Source organism: Tasmannia lanceolata, unplaced genomic scaffold (genome assembly GCF_043159265.1).
Source record: "Tasmannia lanceolata isolate RefF3 unplaced genomic scaffold, GAP_Taslan_0.1 ptg000005l, whole genome shotgun sequence".
NCBI classification, from domain to species: Eukaryota; Viridiplantae; Streptophyta; class Magnoliopsida; order Canellales; family Winteraceae; genus Tasmannia; species Tasmannia lanceolata.
Window position 1 is genome coordinate 7,481,786 of NW_027518682.1, and position 21,547 is coordinate 7,503,332.

At 38.8% G+C, this 21,547-nt stretch overlaps 1 protein-coding gene and 1 pseudogene across 1 annotated transcript; both read left to right on the forward strand.

Annotated features, from left to right (window-relative positions):
• Positions 1-1,915, forward strand: LOC143876540 (zinc finger protein ZAT9-like). The gene has a single exon (XM_077378249.1). The coding sequence runs from the start codon at positions 334-336 to the stop codon at positions 1,696-1,698; it is 1,365 nt and encodes a 454-aa protein (XP_077234364.1). The 5' UTR covers positions 1-333; the 3' UTR covers positions 1,699-1,915.
• A 17,967-nt stretch (positions 1,916-19,882) lies between these two features.
• LOC143876541 (zinc finger protein ZAT9 pseudogene) lies at positions 19,883-21,329 on the forward strand (annotated as a pseudogene).
• Positions 21,330-21,547: the final 218 nt, after the last annotated feature.

Consider the following 21,547-nt stretch of genomic DNA (forward strand, 5'->3'; position numbering starts at 1 on the left):
ACTCTTCCGGTGAAATGACCGTTGACCGGTGGCATTACCACTTCCCTTTGTGAGAAAAAGTCTCCCACCCTATTTCCTTCCTTACACTTGTCAAAAACCAAAACTTACACTCCCATTTCCCCTCATCCACAACAAACCAACACCTCAACTAAAAATTAGGAGAGAACAGTAAGAGAGATAGAGAGAATAACTCATACACCGTACAAACCAACAACACCAACAACTACAAGAACACCCACAACACCCCTCTCCCTTCACTCTCTTCCTCTCTTTCTCTTCTTTCTTTCTTGGGTTCTTCTTAATTTTTTTTAAGAGGTCTATTTATCTATCTCTATGTCTGTGTCTGTGGTGATGGATCAACCACAGAGTTTTAAGCATTTTTGTAGGATTTGCAAGAAAGGATTTGGTTGTGGGAGAGCACTAGGGGGTCACATGAGAGCCCATGGACTTGGAGATGAGACGGGGCGGATGGACGACGACGACCCGGCTAGCGAGTGGGAAGAAAAGCTCGGCGGTAATCCCCCGGCGTGCAACAAGCGTATGTACGCGCTTAGAACCAATCCTAACCGTCTAAAGAGCTGCCGGAACTGCGAGAATTGTGGTAAGGAATTCTCGTCATGGAAGTCGTTCCTCGAGCATGGAAAATGTAGTTTTGATGATGCCGAGACCCTCGTCTCATCGCCGGAATCTGATGATGAGGATGGCCGGAAAGGTTGCGGCGGGTGGTCTAAGGGGAAGAGGTCAAGAAGGGTGATCATATTGGGGAATTCAAATTCGAATTGCCCTTCGACCGAGGAGGAGGACTTGGCTAATTGCCTTGTGATGCTCTCCACAGCCCGGGTCGGGCCATTGGTTGTTGAGACAGAGGAGTCATGCGCGTCAGCTAGTAAAGAGGAGGAGAGACAACACAATTGCCCAATACTTCTTACTGATGCTAACCGGTTTGCCTACGAGAAGGCAAAGACAGTTTCAAAAGGTATGTTTGAATGCAAGGCTTGTAAGAAGGTGTTCAATTCTCACCAAGCACTTGGGGGACATAGGGCTAGTCACAAGAAGGTAAAGGGGTGTTTTGCTGCGAAACTAGATGACCCCGATGAGAGCCTAGCTGATGAGGAACTAATCACACGCGATGAGTTCATGATCCCTTCAAAGACTGCCATTGTTCTATTCGAAAATCCTACTCGGGACTCATCGATCGTCCCTTGCAAGAGGAATTCAAAGGTGCACGAGTGCTCGATATGTCATCGGATTTTCGCGTCTGGACAAGCATTGGGTGGGCACAAGAGGTGTCATTGGGTGACTTCGAATTCCGCGGACATTTCAATTACAAAGTTCGAGAGGTTACACGACCATAGCCAATTGCTTCAACAGAGGCCCAAGTTCTACAAATCCGAGCCACTCGATCTTAATCTACCGGCACCGGATGATGATCTTGCTCTAACTAGACCGGATAATGAGAACCTGTTACACCTCGAAGTCCCCACGACTAGCTATCTACAACAGTGGATAGGTGTGCAATCAAACAACCACTATAACAACAACAATTCTACTCCTATGATACAAGTGGATGATGAAGCAGATAGTAAAATAAAATTAGCAAAGCTAAGTGAACTGAAGGACATGAATTTGGGTGGTGATTCTTCTCCATGGCTGCAAGTGGGGATTGGGTCAACTGCTAATGGAACTACTGACCCATGAAGAATAAATGAAAGAGGGTAGCCACACTGTATTTTGTTTCAGCCAACTGTAATTACAGATTCAAGAAGCCCAAGTCCATGATTCTTTTTAATTTTTTCTTAATCCCTATCTGTAATTTTTTTCTGATGGGTCCTTGGAGGAAGCCCTATCTTTTGAGTTCTTTTTGCAATTTCAGGCAATTACTTTTAAATAAAAATGGATATCTAATGAGGAACTAGTGTCACTGTGGTTGAAAGGCAGGTGTTGCAGAGCAGTTGAGGGTAAGTAGTGTACTCCTTGCTTGAAGTGTTTGTTTGGCCTTTTGCTTATTTTTTGTCTCTATTCTTCTTTTGATTCCTTCACACAATTCTCACTCCACCCTCCTTTTCATGGATACTATTATTATATCCCACGCCAAAAAAAAAAAAAAACCCAATAAAATAAGAAAAGGGCCAAATACCCTCCCTCCAACCCCTATGTGTGATGCCTTGGACTTCACTCCACTCAAATCAGAAGGGTGTTTTGGTTATATCTTACCAAAGTTTGCATTTTGATCACTTATTAAATTGGCAATGGTAATTTTTGTATATAGATGTAGGGGAAGGGTAGTTTGATCACTTCCATTGAAGGAAAATTTAAGCTAATCCACATTAGCCCTTCATAAAACCAACTGATTTCTACTAATTCTTAGATAAATTGACTAAAATGTCCTTGAATTTTGAAACTAACAAGCTAGGATATGATCCTGTTGATGATCAATATGAAGTAAACAATTTCTTTAAATGATTAAACTGTCTTGAAACCTTCAAAAATGTTAGTTAATGAAATCATTGATGGCTTTTTTTGTCAAAAGAGGGAGCACTGGTAAAGCTGGTTTGAGGTTACCAGCATACAAAAATAGAGTTGGATGACCTATTACACATTAATGGGTGAGGGTAGTTGGAAAACGCTTTGGTGATGAGTGTTTTTCTCCCTTCTTTTCACCAGTTGAGGCCCCTTTTTTTTTCCTCCTATTTTTAGCTCAGATAAAAGAGGGGCAAACCTATCCAATATGAAAAATGTGACTGTTCCCTTCTGGAAGTAGTAAAGTCGTTAAATTAGCTCTGTATTGTGCAAATACTCTATGCGCCTAACTTTTCACCCAAGACTAGGTCAAGCCACTTAAATTAGCTAAAAACAAGTATGTGAAAAGGTCAAAATGCAAGTAGTAAAGTCGTTTATATTAAAATTGGAAAGTTGATATAAAAACAACTATTATTAACTCTGTATTGTGCAAATACCATCTAATCTATTAAATTGAGTATGAGTGATCAATTCTCAATTTAGAAATAACCACTTGGGAAGTGATACATTCGCCCCCTTTTTTTTCCTTCGGCAACCCCCTTTAATGTATTTATGACTACTCTTTTACACTTGAAGGGGGGTGGCCCAGGGAAGAAAAGGGAGCGATTATATAATTTCCCAAACTACTTTTGTCAGTCTAAGTTCTTGTTTGCTGGTCGATTTTTTAATCAAAATGACAAGATTTGAGGATGCAGGAGACAGCCACTCTACATGCGGGGCAGAACACACAGACGCAGGGTGCCCATGAAGTGGCACTCCTCTAAACAAAGACAAGAATTGAGAGATACCTACAAACCATAATATCTACAACCATAAAGCCTAGTTTGTTTTCAGAATTATTAGGTCCAAATCTTTTGAGGAAGATAGTAATTTAGTGTGAATAACAAGAATTGCATAGCAATACTACTTCCTCATCTCGGAAAGTACTTATGGACCAGTCCAATAGCTCATTTAATATTCGTCGATCTATTTCTCGTAGCGATCAGATCAGAGCATTGCACGTGGACGTAGGCATCATTGCCAAACCATGTAAAATACTCTTGTTATCTTTGTTATGGTTCTTAATTTCCTTGTTTTTTCGTATGGATTGGTCACACGGTTTGATATGATTGCAGGTGGGGCATTCTATCTCTTCATTTGGTGTTTAGAAAAGAGATGAGGTGATTTGGAGGAGGTTCCAAAGGATTAGCGATGGTTTAGCACTGGTTTTGATTGAATCGAATTGTCCTTGCAGATGTCCAGAAAAATTGATATCTAGAGGGCCCCCAACACTATGTCGGTTGCGATCAAAGGCTTAGATTGCATTGATGTTGGTCAGAAGATTGGCAAGGTTTGAAGGGCAATCAACACTCTCGGGTTTTGGATGGGTTTTCTGAGATCGGTAGATAACTTCTATAATCAATGATGAATGTCTATGATATGCATGTCGACTTGTGTTGGGGTTCTGCGATCGGCCCGATTATTAATGAGTGGATCATTGATTTACACTCCTAGGATGCCAAATAATATTTTTTTTTGAAAAGGAGCCAAATAATATAAAGTCATGAAAGAGAAAAACAATGACAAGTTGGAGTAAAAGATGATGAGTTGGAAAGGACACATTAAGATCCCTCTCTGAGTTGATTAGTTGATCTGACTCGGGGAAGCTATACATGCACATTCGTCATGTTGTTCGAGTCAGGTAGAGTTAGAACTAGAATGATTTGATGCTATATGTGCTTGTAATTGAGAATGTTGTTCGAGTCAGGTAGAGTTAGAACTAGAATGATTTGATGCTATACGTGCTTGTAATTGAGAATGCCAATTGATGGGGAACAACTGGAGATCTTATAAAAAAATCTTAAGGATAGCTGAAAAACAAGCTAAGGTGAAGATTATTAGGATATGTGTCTTGTTTTCGTGAATATTTCTCGCTTTCTAATTTTGGAGAAGTGTGCTTTCCACATGTTTTCTCTTAATTAAGAATATGTTTTCTATTTAGGTGATTATTTTAATGTAAAATATCATTTTCTCCTTTTGATAATGCCGAACATGCGTATTTAAAGAAGGGTACATTTAAAATTCTTAAACCCATGTTAAGTTTCAAATGAAACTTATGTGGATCTTTTTCTAAGAATTCAACTTTAAACGTACACGAATAAAATATGTGAAGCTATAAATTCCTAAAATTTGTATTTCTAATAAGGCGAAGTCTTACTTACTAGATGTAATCCTTACCTACATTATCCCTTCTTCCCTTACCTTTTATAATCATATTGTTTTATGAACTTTTTCACTAGGTTTTCGATTCCCATATTTTCTCTTTACTAAATACTTCGTTATCGCTTTGTTTCTCCAATTCACTTACCAAGTTACCAGTCCCAACTCCGAGAATCATAGTCAAAATATCATTTTGATTATTATTTTGGGGGACTTACTAGGCAATTTTGCGGAGAGCCATTCTGCGGCTTGCTTTTGCAGTTTTGCACATGAAAACTACCGGTTGACACTTTGGTAGATTTTGTCTTATTCATTTATTTCAGCTGAGGTGGCTATTCTATTATGCAAAAACCAGCCACGAATGGCTTTCCGCGAAACTGCCTAGCAAATCCCTTATTTTGGTTATGTTTCACCTAGCAAATCCCTTATTTTGATTACTTTTTCCCCTAGTTTGAGCGGAGTAAACCCATAAAATGACCTAATTTGGAGGGCTGGTTTTGACTCTGGAATTTGACTCACAGGCCACTACTCAGTCTAAAGTCAAGGCGACTCTAGTAAACACCAATGATGTGTGACTGGAGAGCACGAAAACGATGTCTCCCCGCATTGAAAGGTTGCTAATATTTTCACCATTTCCATGATAAGCATCATACATATGCTTTGAAATCTGCCTTTAAGTTTCACACTAAAACCAATACCCTTTGACTGGAAATTACTACAGTCCAATAAAAGGCACATAGTGAAGAATTCTAGGACACCCAAATTGAATACTTCCAAATTGAGACTTAGTCCATCAATATGTTGGCCATCACAAATCGTCAAATCCCTCCTATTGCTCTAAGTCTTTGTCTGTTTTGGATTATGGCAACCAATTGTGGGCCCCAAACCGAGACAAGCATGGCCTTAGGTAGTGAGTTCAGTTTTTACTATAATAGGTTTTTCAATAATTTTAAATTTCACACAAGATTTACAAACAATAAAGGAACTTCAATGAATTATTTTCCAAGTTCAAGTTTACTTTGGAAAATTTAGGAATAATTCAAAAAATAATGAAAGAAAATTTGAATTATACATAATTTTTTAAACTTTAAACCGCCAAAAAAAATTGAAATTTTCTTCAATTATTCAGGGTTATCTTTTATGATTTTCCTTGATGATGTTCCACAAGATCAAGTGTCCCCATATATGTCCCTGCAGCCACCTTTTGAGGCTCACATGTGGCAGATGGTGTGACTGGACCCATTGATCTAACAGGCCACAAGAAGTTCAGCTCATTTCTGCTGACCCCAACTTGATCGGATGATTCTTGGGGTGGGAGCATTCGGCAATGCAAGAGGACAATCTGCTGATTTTCGCCTTATGGGTGGGAGCATTCGGCAATGCAAGAGGACAATCTCAATTACACATATATTTCACAATGTGGGTTCAAAAAATTGATCGTTAGGATTGATCGCTAATACCACATGGAGTCATTGTAAACTCAAGGAGAGAGGCCACAATGTATGGTGGATCTCACCCTTAATCGTTCGTTCCCGAGCAATTATCTAGGGAAAAATCGTAGACCTCTGATGGTAAAAAAGCATCCATTTCCCCACATTTGGGGTAAATGACTGCGTTGTAATTTTTCTCACTTTTAGCGCATGAGAGGGATGGGGCGTGTAATTAATTGCCTACACTATGTTTAGAAATCTAAAGAACAATGTATTGAGAGGGTTGGATGCCATCAAAAGGCAAGAAGAAAAATAACGGATTTTCTCAAGCGACTAAGTCCTGTTTTGATCTTCCTTTTCAGAATTACGCATCTGATTGATGGCTAAAATCCGATGAGTAATGCTGATTTCATCTTTAACAAAAAGCTAAACATATAGAGCCACAAGTGGTGGAAACTGGTGGAAATGACAACATCTCTAATGGCAATCAGAAAATTTGGTTGATCAGAAGATTATATCTACCTGATTGGCTCTATTTGTCCTTTCTTTTTAATTTTTCTTTCTTATCATCCATTTATACAGCGGGATGTTAATCAAATGATTATGATCCTCCCATCAACCCAATGTTTTGACTGTTGAAGATCCAATGTAGGGCCTGCTGGTTGAACATCTCAGATCGATTTTGGGTGTAGGGTGTCCCCACCCCACTTTGTAGAGTGGGACTAATTCCCTCCGGAAGTTTTTAGATGCTGTGCGAGCATGAAGTCCTAACCCTCCGATCTGTTTAGATTTCTATAATGTGCTGTTCCTCTATAGATCGGAGGTTCAGGATCATTCTATGGTTAATAGCCTATTTACGTTGTGGCCCAACAAATGAAAGGTTTGAATTACACTTTGAAGTGGGCCCCACTGTACTTTCTCGAAAAATAGTGGACTACACTTGCACACACCATAGAAAAAGGTCATATGGACCACATTTTCAGTTGCCCATATCGAACTGTTGATAGAATTTTAAGCAATTATTGAATCCCTTTATTTATTTTATTTTTTCATTTTGTTTTATTTTGACAGTCCAACACTCATGACCCCAGTGTATTACACTTGGATGTCAAAACGGCAAGACAATGCCTTTATATACTTTCAATGCTGAGAGAGAAAGGGTTTATGTTAGAAGATGCCCCTACTTTTTGTATTTTAAAACAGACCTCGTTCTTTTCAAAGCAATTGGATAGAAAAAGAATGGATATAAGCTAAAATTGAAGTGAAGAGAAGATAATAGTAGTGTTCAAACTATTCTTGTTGCCTCCAATGTTAAGGACAAGGACAAGCAATAGAGAAAAGGCCAATTCCTATCCTTATCTATAGTTATAGAGTAGTAGAAGTAGAATCTTCCCTATTAAATGATAGCCACGAGAATTTCTGCCAACAATTTTTTTGGACTACCATCAATAGGAGATTCTAACAATGAGATATCCACATTATATATTTTTATATACATGCTTCTGATATTGGCACTACTATGAACTATCTTCATTGTCTGGGCAACCCACTTTCTCACCTTTGGGTTGTTCCCCACGAGGGTATAAACCATTGGATAAGTGATTCTTTTGCTATCTCATAGAAATCCTTGGATAATGTGTTCCTTTTGTGTTGAAATATAAATGATTAAATAACACCAACTCTAACAGCTTAAGCTTTTGGGGTAATTAGTTGTTTCACGTGGTATCAGAGCTAATAACTCTAGATATTAAAATTTCACGTGTACGGTCAACTCAAAAGAGGGGGCCACATGTTCCGGCTAACCCAAAAAATTCATATGAGAGGAGAGTGTTGAAGTAGAAATGATTAGATAACACCATGTCTAACAGCTTTAGCTATTGCAGTAATTGGTTTTGCTATCCCAAGGAGAACAGCCCTTTCTTTCTCACTCATAAAAAAACAGCCCTTTCTTATTTTACAAGGTGCTTTTTGGTCATGGTAATCACTAACTATAAAGTCGCCTACTTTCTTAGTGACTTTAAAACAAAAGCACTCTGAGAGGATCGATGGTGGCGATCAATTCTAGGGACCCACATGGGCACGAGTATGCCATTGAGATTATTGACTTTGTAGGGCATCATTATGTGACTTGATCCCATGTGTTCTTCGTCCCATGCCAAACGAACATCCCATAGGATAAGAAAAACTACTTGCAAAAATCAATAGTTTAGATTCTGTTAGTGGTTCCCTTAAAGAGTCTTCAATTCAAGGATCAAGGACCTAGGATCAACTGATCAAGGTGTTCTCAAAGGCATTGGGAGGGACTTGCGGGCGCCAATTGTTACAAACATTGTCCTTGTAACAATTTCCATGATAATAATAAGTAAAATTATATTTTCATTTCCATCCACCTTTGATTGTATTTCACAAAAAAATTGTTATACATCCACTCCTTTTTGTTTGAAACTGAACATAGGATAGTCATAAAAGATGAGATTGCAACTATTTATAGAGTGGTCATCATGTGGATCGACCGTGGTCCATAAATCATTGGGGCTTTTGCTCATTATTAAATTACTCATTTTAATCAGCTTACCACTTATAGACTGATTATTAAAATGGGGATTTGCTGGGCAAATTCGTGACTTACTTCTGCGGGAGCCACATGGGTTAGTTTACCATTTCTCTCCTGCAAAAGTGAGCTGCGCGAGAGGTAGTTTTCCAAAAAATTGCCTAGATAATCACATTAAAATGCAAAGAATCAGTAATCTCTCAGATTTTTGGCCTATATATGGTCTATCCGAGTGATGCCACATGTGTATAGTGTAGGTGATGGTGAAGATAATCCATAGAGAGGGGACCACATAGAGAGGGGACCATATTGGGCTATATCGGCCAATAACCCCCCCAATGCAGAGTTAAGAAATCAGCCTTTCACAAAAAATACTTTCTTTTTTCCAAAAAACAAAATGAAAGGCTGATTTGAGGCGACGCACTTAGTCGACACAGGTTAAACAGCCTCTAAAACTAGAGAAATTGTACAGTGGATGGTTTGTCCATGCACGTGGAGCCCAAAAGTACAATGATTCCCACATTATTTGGGCGATCCAAACTATTCATTTGTTGGGCCCTGACTTCAGATAAGGTGTGCCCCGAATATCTTCTCCATAGGATGATCCTATAAACCTCCTCGATGCGGAGGTTTCTATACAGTGCTCTCCATCCATGGAGATTTTCAGAGTTCATAGATGAGATCCTCAACCAAGTGGAGAGTCATTTGGTCCAATTCCACGACGTCAGGAGATCGACGAATGGAGAGGCAGAAAGCTTGCTCGGGCAGGAGTGAATAAGATGGGGTTAGAGATTTTTGCATTTTTACTCCCTTGAGCTAGAGGATCAATTCCTCTCATTGTATTGAGTTATTAGGAGGCCCTTTGAGCCTATTGTAATTTGAGAGACCATAGAAATATGCATAAGATAGAGTTCGAGACATAAATATAACAAAATATATAACTAGTTTTTTTTTGTGTTCTTCATTTATGGTGAACAGCTTTTTAAGAAGTGGTCAGATTGCATTGCTAGTTACATGTTTTAAATTTAGCGTTAACTAAGTTCCAAAAAGAAATGGGTAGCGAAGTTTTAAATGTGAGGACAGGACAACTGTTGCAAGTTGTAACAAGTGACTGCTTCTCTTTATATGCATGGTACGGATAGATAATGTACTGAGGTGTTTGTTCACACCATACTCATGAGAGCACGCCACACCATTCTCTATCCCTCTTCTCCCTCGCTTCCTTTTTGTTCACCTCACTTGTGTTCCCGGGAAAGCAAATCCCTGAAAAACAACCTCTTTTTCCTTGACAAGACCTTGACAAGATAGAATTCCTGTGTTCACTTGCTTTCCTGAGAAAGTAACAAGCCTAGGTGGAAAATGTCAAATAATGACATGGAAATTGCCAAAAATGATGTGAAAATGTCTATTTGCTCATAAGTGTGGGAAACCAAATCCCACCATCTTGGTCGGATTTGCTTTTCCGGAAAAACTAGTGAAAAAAGGTGGCCAAAGCAGTTTCTCGGGAAACCTTTCCCTAGACAAATTCCCTAGATTTCTTTTCCTAATGCCACGTTAGATTTCCGAGAAACCAAAACAAGTGAACAAAGCCAAAGCATCCAATTTGCTACTTATCCGACAGCCCCAGTTGATGCAATACCATACCACAATGCCAATCAGAGAAAACTTGACTCATGTTTTTTTCTTAAAAAAAAAATGGAACTAATGACAGAATCCCTACTAATCACACACTTCATATCTATCTATCTATAATTTGAGGAATGATAAACTCAGGGGCGCCCATGTAAAATTGGGATGAAAGGGCGCCCCCATTGGTTGCTGTCACATTATAAATGTACTTTGGTGACAGCAGCCAATGGGGGCGCCCTTTCATCCCTTTTTTTGCAAGGCAGACCTTGACTTTAGTATCCCTCATGTAATATTAACTAAGGGTATTCTTTCATTTGTGATTCATATTTTTCCATGGAAATTTTTTGTTGAATAACTTTTTCCATTTTAAAATTTCATGGACTATTTTCTATGGTGGGTTTTTTTTCACACCTCATGCATAGCATGAGTGGGGCCCATAAGTTTACAAAACATGTTTTGATAAGGTGGGTCCCACCATCTCCACTCAAACACATGCATCGATGGGGCCGACCATCTTACCTCATATTTTGATTGGCGAGTCTTACTCTCTCTCCTCCCAAGGCCATGCATAATGTGGGACCCACCATTTTACGGGGGTGGGGTCATTATCCGTTCCCTTTTCTTTGCTGGGCCAAACCCCTCCCGACCATTTATGACTATTCTTTTACACTACAAGGAGGTGGCCCAGAGCAGGAAAACGGGTGAATATATCATTTCCCTCTATATAATAACAATGTTAGCTTTTGTTCTTTATACGATTCCATCCAAAATTCACGGACCCTTTTGAGGTCTCTCGTGATCCCACAAGGCATGTGGGTTGAACCACATGACCATTATTATAACTTGAAATTTCAATGCTACTCCCCAGTTCGCTGAATCGCTCCATGTTGCATACTATATCCACATTATATATAGGTAATCACAGGTAGGCAAGATGCGTTGTATTACCATGCTTCCTTGCTATATCTGAAGCTTTTTCGGCATTAAAAGAGTATGTAGTGTTGGGACACATTGGTATGATGAATGAAAATTGTGGAGATGCAAATGATCAAAGTAAGAAACACAAGGAGAATACAGAATGAAATATAGAAATAGGAACTACACTGCGACACACCATATAAAAATTCCATTTAAAGAAACAAGCTAGGTACCCATTCGTAACTTTTGAATGAAAATACGTTTCACAAAAAGAATTCTCTTTTAATAACTCATTTTTATATTTTAAAATTTTTCCAACTTGTACCGAACAAGGTGCATGATCATTGAAAATTGATCTTCACCTATCATTTTCCCACCTCTACTTTTTCTTCGAACAAAATTTGGCAAGATATCATATGATTCCTCATATATTGATATCAGCACAACCATGTTTTGATAATTGCACACACTCATATTGTCTTTTCTTTTTTAAATGGCTCGTGAGAGTTTTTTGGGAACTGTAATAACCTTTGACAGCTCTTTAAATCATAAGAGACAATAAGAGTTAGATCAATTATCAAAATATGGTTGTGCTGATATCATTTCCCTATTATTATTGCTATAATTAGTGGGGGTGGATGCTAACATGCGCCATGTACGGATTAAGCACCATGGAAGATTGGAAGGCATGGGTTGTGGTAGCTGTTTGGTGAAAAGGCCCAGTGATTCTTTTTTCCGTTGCTTTATTAGAGAACGTATATATACATCTTCTTTTGTATGTGCCATTAATTTCTTTTGTCGTTTGTATTTTTGGCCCCGTGACATTCGGTTCTTGCTTCACATACTACTACTATTTCTACCACATGGTTTGTCGATTTTTACGTCCACGGCGCATGTTAGAGGCCGCGGCCGTTGGATGTGCATTTAGTATGTTGTATGTTGACTGTAGTTTTTCTCGAGTCTTACTTATTAGAGTCTAAGAAGTCGACTGGTTTTTAGAAGAGAAGTCATCAGGTACTTGTATCGTACATGGAATATAATAAAACGATACTGATCACCCATGTAGAAGATACACCGGAGTTTTGTGTATAAACCATCTCTACACATTCTCATCTCTCCGCAACTCACGCTTCAAGCAAAGCATGATCAAATTTATAGTTTTCACCCACGAGAGTGCAAAATCCGTGATCTATCTAAAATGGAGGAAAAAAAAAAACAGAGGAAAATAGAAAGAAAACAAATAATATGACAACCCTCTAAATAAACCCTAACTATACAATTCCCTATAGATAAAAAAAAGGGCGGCCCAGTGCACAAGGCTCCTGCCATGCAGGGTCTGAGGAGGGCTAGATGTACGCAGTCTTACTCCTACTTCTCTAGAGAGGTTGTTTCCGTGACTCGAACTGGTAACCACTAGGACACATTGGAGCAACCTTACTGTTGTGCCAAGGCTTGCCCTCTAGATCATGGAGACAAAAAAATTTACCTTCTTCCCTTGACATCCTTCTCTTGTAATCCCCTGAACATATATTTTTCTTCTATTCCATCTTGATCTCTCACTTAATCACTTTGCCCTTCCTTGTTGATCACAAAATTCTTCTTGAACATCTATTTTTTTTATAATACAATGGTATATTTTTATAATATTCCTAATCTAAATAAATATGCCCACCACCTCTATGTAAGATTTTTAATGGACATGCATAGCACATGTCCTGGCTTTTGTAAAAAAATCTGATGGCAGAAAATGCTTGATTAAAGTTAAAAACAATCTAGATGGGCTTTGACACCAAATGTAAGACTGAGGTTGTGTGACCAAACCATAACAATACCATCATAATACCATTTATAGGTGCGCTGATCAAGCTTTATTTGAAGCGTGAGTATCTTGCCACCTAATGGTGTAATTCATGGTAGCCAAACGTGCCCATAAGCCATAATATCTCCTCGTGTTAGAGCACGAAATCTGAGTATCTTGCCACGAATGGAGCAAATCTTCTTTTTTGATTGGGTATCTCATACACTCTGTCATCAGAGATTTATTGTAACAAAATTTGTGCCACATACTTAGCATTTAAACCGGTCTACCAAACTTGTGCTAAACATACTGCCATTAGTAAACATGTGTTGGTGTGGGTGATCTTCGCGGGTAATAGATCTTGACACATTATTAGGTTGCTGACAGAAGGGGTTTGCAACATTGAAGTTAAACCTTCTTTGTCACCACTATTGTGGGCGATAGGAATTGTAAATCTAAGTGTAAATATCATTCTTTATATCTATATATGTAAAAGAGTATGTATAAATTCTATTGTAATCCCTTACATGTATATCTTACATTAATGCAAACCCTAATGATTAAGCAAGTAACCATTCTAGAATTCATTTCTCATGGTGGCATCCTACTCTTTCAATTCCTTCTATGAATTTGAAATCTTTATCTCTGTGTTACTATAATTAAAAATGCTATAACTCGGGTTACAAAGTATAATTCTGATGGCCTGATGGGGCTGATCGGGATGATGATAACTACCTCTTTAGTGATGTGATCACCGAAAACATAGGGAAGAGACGAGATTCGTGCAACAACAACCCCCTATTTCTAGGTCGGCCAAGATGGGAAGCGAAAAAGAGGTGATGGTAAGTGCTAGTCGATCAAGGTTGCAGTGGACAAGGGAAGGGGGACTTTGAAATCTCAATTGTGAGTTGAGATTTCAACAGTCGGAAAATAGAGGCATTTCCCCTCTTTGTTGGATAGGAGTAAGGGTGCAACTCGGGTCGGGTCGGGTTGGGTTGGGTTGAGGCCAACCCTAACCCCACGCCCACCCGAGGAACCATTCACTTGACCGGAACCTGACCCGACCCGAGTTCCAACCCAATGAGGTTCGACCCGATCTGACCCGAGGAACCCCGTTTTCCAACCTAGACCCGACCCAACCTGAGTTTTTAAGCTTAATAAAATAAAAATAGTTATAAAAATTAGCCTTTACTCGGGTCAGGTTGCCCAAGCTCTGAACCTGAACCCGACCCAATTTGGGAAAACTCAACCCGAACCCGAACCCGACCTGACTTTTTCTCAGCCATGGTATATTACAGTCCTAAGTGTAGGGCTCACTAGGTATGGGGCAGGTTTGAAAAAAGCCCCCCGCGCCTCTTAACGTGATATGATGTCAAAAAACATTAAAGTTGCCGAGTGTTATGAATACTGGTGGGGGGTGAAAAAAGCATCGCCCGTTTGAAAGGCCTAAACCTAATGTGGTGGATCATCTCTGGAACTTTTGGCATATTGGGTCCAACCCCCTTCAATGTCAAAGCTAGTCAGGCTCACTTCGCTTTTCTTCATTCAAGATCCCGGCAATTACAAGGCACAACCGAAGTAAAAGAAATATTTTATTTTCATCTTTACCCTTCTAGCTAACATGCGCCACCGTGCATTGAGAATTAAGGCTCTCAATGGTTCAAACGGGTGGTGAGTGAGTATCATTACTTCTGTTTATGGTCACCCACTGAAAGTGACCTTCAGGGTCTCCTCTCTAACTGCTTTGCTTTTTTCCAAAACAAATCGATAAAATAGTGTTTGGCCTATTCTAAAATGTCGTTATAGACAGCAACGGTCAAGATCAGTTCAAGACGAATATTTCCCCTACAGTCGGTTTCTTCTCAATTTTCATCAAATCCTAATTGGGAAAGATCTACGAATTCCCATCTCCTCTTTTCACGATACAAAAGAATATACCCCCCTCTGTTTTTACAACAACGGGGAAAGACAACCAACGCACTGAAATGACCAAAATACCTTCTATCGAAACCTTGTACCATACTAACAACCACTTTTTGGGCCCCACATATGCTACATGTACGTTATCAAATCCATTGATCCGATGGCCACCACAATGCCGACACAGTGATCGGAGGATCCTTCCCCTTGATCCATCAAACTTTGTTTAGGGTTCTGACAGAAGAGCTATGTGAAATTTGTAATCATTCACATGCGATGCCCATGTGTCGTGGGTTTAGGACCATCTGCATAGTCTCATGATGTTCTATAAGATCAAATGTCTCAGTCACACATGATCTGCCCGTGGGGGACCCCAGAATAGATCTCAATATTTAGGCCTTGTTAGTTTTGGATTTAATGAATCAATTTTGAGGTCAATAATTGACTTCAATAATCGGTTATTGAACTCAAAATGGATTCTCTAAATTGAAAACAAACAGGGCTGTAGAGATGACTCTAGCTCAATGGTAAAGGCTTTGCTCTTTGACCTCAAGGTCGGAGCTTCAATCCCAGCGCCCAAAAAGAGACGACTTTTTGGTATAAGCCCGTATGATCCACTTTTTTTTTCAAAAGGTACAACACGGCTTACACCATAGGATGATCCAAACGGTCCATTTGATGGGTCACAACTAAACACGTGGTGCCTCAAAAATCATTTTCATAGGATAATCCAAACTAAGGGTGTCAATTTTGGCTCGGCTCGAGCTCTGCTCGAATCCTTAACTAGCCAAGCCAAGCCGGCTGGCCAGGCTCGTTAAGGATTTAATATATTTAAATATATATGATATATTATTTTATATACTAAAAGGGTTGTCCAGGGAGTGAAAGGGGTAAGCAAAATATGTCACTTCTTTTTTGGTACCCCATTTGTTACTTGGACCACCCCCCGTGGTGTAAAAAGAGTAGTCAAATTAGACTAGATAGGGCTGTCCAGGGAAGATGAGGGGTGTGAATATGTCATTGACCTTAATATAACCCAAGCTCGGTAAGGCTCACAAGCCACTCGTGAGCCTGGCCGAGCTGGACCAAGCTCGGCTCGGCTCATTTACACCCCTAATCCAAACCCTCCGATCTATAGTCAATAATATGTAGTTCCTCTATAGATCGAAGGGCTATGATTATCTTATTGAATGAATTTTTGAGCACAACCTATAATTCCTCTATAGATCAAAGGGCTAGGATCTTCCAAGCTATTTTGCGTTGTGGAAATGGGCGGTTTGGATCATCCTATGATGTAAGCCATACAATACCTTTTCCTTTTGAAAAATGGTGGACTATACGGGCTTACACCACATAAAATCCCCTCTTTCGATTTAAAAAAAAAAAAGTGATTTTAAGCTTATTTATCATGCCACCTACAAATATTAAAATCTAGTAATTTTACCCATAAATTATATTTTATTTCTAAAATTACATGGGACTCATAGTTTCGGCTATTTGCACTAATGGATGGCTCAAAAGACCCTTTTACCCTAAGTGTATATGTTGAAATTAGGGGTGTTCATTATTCGGTTATAACCGAATAACCGAACCGAACCGAATTGGTTTGGTCGGTGTTCGGTTTTTTTCCTTTTCAGTTCGGTTTCAATTTTTTTTTCTTTCTAGAAATTCGGTTATTCGAGTTCGGTTATCTCAAAAATAAAATAAAATTCAGTTAACTGAATAACCAAAATTATGGATAAAAACCATTATTTTTCCAAAAATGTGCTATACGGGCACTCCGTAGGATGATCAAAACCGTCCATTTGATTGATCACAACTTAAATAGGTTGTGCTCAAAAAATCATTTCAATAGGATGATCCTAGCCCTCCGATCCAAACCGAGATTTTGTGTTTTTTCCTCTTTTTCTCCCACTATTCGGTTATAATCGAATAACCGAATTTTTAATCGGTTCGGTTTTTGAAAATTTTGGTTCGGTTTCGATTTTCGAAATTTGATAACAAAAATTCTTTTGGTTATCAAATTTCGGTCTTTTCGGTTCGGTTATAACCGAACGAACACCCCTAATGAGAATATAGTCATTTTTGTTATTCGTCTTCTCCGAAAGAGGGTTCTGGACTTCTGGTGTGTATTTGTTGCACATATAACTGCAAGAGAGCACCACCGAACATCGGTGAAGAAATGTGTTCAAACCTAACTTAAAACATTGAAACCATTGTCGAAGAAAGTCAGTTGAGTAATAATATGGAAGAAACCTGGTCAACTAGTGGAAAATTTTGTTTTTATAAAAAAAATCAAGTTAAATTTCGGGTTGAGTAGGTGAACTTAGGGGTCGAGTCGGTGAATATTTAGGGCGTGCTGGTAAGAAGTTGGTTTGTGTCAAGAAATGTGGGGTTGTGTAGGATTGTGTTGGGAAAAGTGGGGTCTTGTCGTTAAATGTCAGGCTGAGTTGGGAAAACTGGCGTTGACCCGATCTGACTTTTTTCTGTCTCGGCCTCAACTTTCACCGAGTCGGCCCTAAATTTCAGTATTTTTACACCTGATCAAGTTCTTCAACCGGATTTTTTGCATTAAAAACCTTTGTCCCTGTTGATTAGTTCATTTCTCGAAACATTGAAGTAAAAGAATGATGTAACTTAGCGTTCAGATGGTTGGCGATTGCTGTTTTCATTATGTCAATGGGAGTTGCTTATAAGAATGGACGACAAGCAGATCGTTGGGAAGGCGGTGACCGAAGATGAGGAAGCACCACGATAAAAAAGGCATCAATGTCACAACAGGAAGGTGACGGCTGGAGAAAACACAACAGTAATTCTTATAGATCTGAGAAATGAGGAAGAAGTAACAACGCATCATAGGGTCGGACAGTGCTAGTCTAGCGTGAAATCAGATTATACAGACAGTAGCATGTAATTTCAGAAATAAAACGCAAGCACATTTGGCATGAGGGGTTAAGATCATCCCATGGCGCAATTTTTAGGGACAGGGATTTTGATAGAGCCATATGGACATATTGGGAGGTGTAGAAATTGGATGGTATTGATTCTTAAGTCAAGGATTTTCAGTGTATAATTTATTGAATTTTTATATGATATCCCACTTGCCTCTGCATATTTTTCAAAAAAGTATAGTAGGGCCTACCTTTTTGAAGATCCAAACCGTTCATTTGCATTGCCCCAATGTAAATAAGGTTGGTCCCTTAAAATTATCTCCAACGGATGATTCTAACTCTAACGATTGCCCTCCTTCCAGTGATCAGAGGGTTAAGATCATCCTTTGGGGATGATTTTCAGGGGCCAACCTATTTACTTTGAATGAATGGCTTGGATCTTCCAACAAGGTAGGTCCCACTCCATTTGTGAAAAATACGAGGAAGTGCGGGCGGACAGGATATAAAAACTCCAGGATTTTGTATATCAGTATATACAAGTAGGTAGGGTGGTGCTTCTTTTCAGGTATTCTCGCGTGCCTGCTAAAATTGTACTTGTGGAATTTCAAGGGCATTTCCGTCATTTTTCATTTCATAAATAATGATGGTGATTTTCACGCACAGTGAAGGACTCTATACGTTATATTTCTCTGCTCCATCAAATATTCCTTTAATATTTTGGAGCATGATTCGCGTGTTACCTTTTTATGATTTTCTTCCGAATTAAATAAATTTCATTTTATCAAATTAAGTAAATATACGAGATATTTTATGTCATCTTTTTAGAGAAGATAAGGGACATTTTGGTAATTCTGCAATACTCCCCTCCAAATAAGCTGGCCTTAGGCCCGGGTCAACCCATGGGCTTAGGTTGTTAATAACAGCTAGGAATAGTGAAGCTTCATTGGATGAAATGACAAATATGTCCTTCTAAATCTGAGGAATGATAGAATGAAGGGCGCCCTTGAAAAAATCAGCTTCAAGGGCACCTCTATCGGTTGATTCTGCAAAATCAACAAAGTTTCCACTTTTTTAGGGGCCATCCACTTTTTTAGGAATGATAGAATAGGGGCTGGGCTCCCTTGAAGCTGTTTTTTTTGCAAGGGCGCCTTTCATTCTATCATTTCTCTATAAATCTATACCTAGCAATTTTGAGAGGACAAGTCTTGTACAACCAGAAGACAACTGTGTCATCTTATTATTCTCCAACTTAATAATAGCCCAAGGCCCATATGGCCATATCCTACTTGGGCATGTATGATATGCCCATGTGTAAATGAATATAGGCATAAATGCATGCATGAACATGTTGGGCATTCTAGTTGCTTCACAAATCACAATCATCTATCCAAAACGAAATTCGATAGTATATGTGTATGTATGCATGTTTGCATATGGGCAATACATGCATGTGGCATGTGAGCAGAAGCAATAGAAATAGAAAGGTGCATGAAGACTCGGTCCATGGCCAACCTCCTAACAAAACGGCATTTACTCCTTGGAAATCTCCACTCTCAATGGATGGTTAGTTTCAATCTCCACCATCCATTATCTTTCATTAATATCCAAAGATCCAAGAAAAAAGGAAACTTATAATAATAATAATAAAATACTTATGACAGTAATTAAAATAATATAAAAATAGAGAAAAGAAACCACCTGCCGGCATAAAAAGCTCCAAGAGGAGGCGTAAATAACACCGGCAAAGGTAACAGCAAAAAAAGAAAAAAAAATTATTAAAAAAAAAAACAACTACTTTGGCGTCCACGTGGTTTTTTATCTTCTTGCCTCGTCGTTACAACAACCAAGTAGTTTTCTTGACCTGTACAAGAAAGCCACGAAATTTTTATTGAAAGTATATTCCCAAAATACCCCCTTTTAACCTCATAGTAATTAATCTACATTTAGAAGGAAAAGTAAATTTTAATTAAGAATGAAAGGAAGGCTTGCATGTTGCATGTCTCTGTTTCTCCCTTCAAGCACACGCTTTAAGGGCTTTAGATAGAGGCGTTTGTTTTTTTGCAGTAATGTTGTTTTGGTTAATTACGAAAATAATTTCCCATTAATATCTTTTTCACCTTCTTTTTTAATTTTTTGGGTGCGTGTTGTCTTTTGGTGGAGGAATGCTTGTCACCTACTCCTTTTAGTTTCCACTCTCTCTATAGAGGAGAGGAGAAGAGAAAGAAAGAGAGATAAAATAATCTTCTTCTTTGTTAGGTTTCATGGAGAAACACATTTGCAAGCTCTGCTCAAGGAGTTTCTCTAATGGTAGAGCTCTAGGAGGTCATATGAGGTCTCACATGAGGACCCTTTCACCATCTCCACAAGCTCAAAAAACCCAACTCGAGAATGAATCTTCTTCTTCTTCATCTTCCTCTGAAGAAGAAGAACAAGAAGATGAAGGGAAAGGTCTTTACTATGGACTAAGAGAAAACCCCAAGAAGAGTTTTAGATTAGTAGATCCTGAGTTCTCCTTTGCTATAGATGCTGGGTCAGTAGTTCAAGACAGAGAGAGCGAGACTGAGTCATCAAAAAACCCCTTTCGAAGGCGATCTAAAAGGAATCACAACTCGGCCGAGTCAGACCAAAAAGCCAACCAGAAGCAGAAGACCGAGCTCGAGCTAGAACAAGTGAGTTCTGTTTCGGATACTACTCCAGAGGAAGATGTAGCTCTCTGTTTAATGATGTTGTCTAGGGATATTTGGATGAGAGATGTTGAGAAAGGGTTAGAAGAATCGGATGACTCGGATGAGTTCAAATTGTGTTATAATAGTAAAGGAAGAAACAAGTACCAGTGTGGGACATGCAAAAAGGTTTTTGGCTCTTACCAGGCCTTGGGTGGACATAGGGCTAGTCACAAGAAAATCAGATGCTTCACAAATACCTCTGTTTCAATTGCTAAAATTCAAGAGGCAGTTAGAATACATGAATGTCCTGTTTGTTTTAGGGTTTTTTCATCTGGGCAAGCTCTAGGTGGGCACAAGAGATCTCATCTCTCTGTTTCTGCTACTCCTACTCCTACCAAATTTGGTGACAATTTGATAGATCTTAATCTTCCTGCCCCTATAGAAGACGATGAATCGGCTATTTCAGATGCAGAATTGGTCTATCTAGCAAAGTGATGGGGCCAAATCAATGGCAAGTTCAAGCTACATTTAGTGATGATTCTGCAGAATCAATGCCAATTCAAGGTAATTACTTTTTTTGCCTATCTGGGATCCTTTATTTAAGGTTGATTGGAATTGGGAGAGCTCAGATTTGTCTCTGTCTTCTGAATTTTATGCTTCTTTATCTATTTTCTTTTTCTTTTATGGGGTTTTTTTTTTTCTTTGTTCTTTGAATTTGTTCTGGTTAAGTGCTGTTACAGTGTTACTTACCTGTTACTTTAACTGATTAGTGAATCCATTGATCTAAATGAGGCATTTTTATTTTTAGTTTCCTCTGTTGATACTTGCTATGCTCTAAAGATGAAGTTGCTCTGGAACTACCGATGAGTCTTGGTGATGGGGTGGTGTTTCCAGCTGTTCATAGCTAACTGTTTTATTTCTTTTTTTATATCTAGGTATCTAGATTTTGATATTGGCACGACCATGTTTTACTAATTGCACTAACTTTACCTGTCTTTTACTATTTAACCAGCTGTAAAATGTTA

What these genes read in the sequence shown, in the direction of transcription:
- LOC143876540 (XM_077378249.1), top strand. Translation starts at nt 334, where the DNA reads ATGTCTGTGTCTGTGGTGATGGATCAACCACAGAGTTTTAAGCATTTT.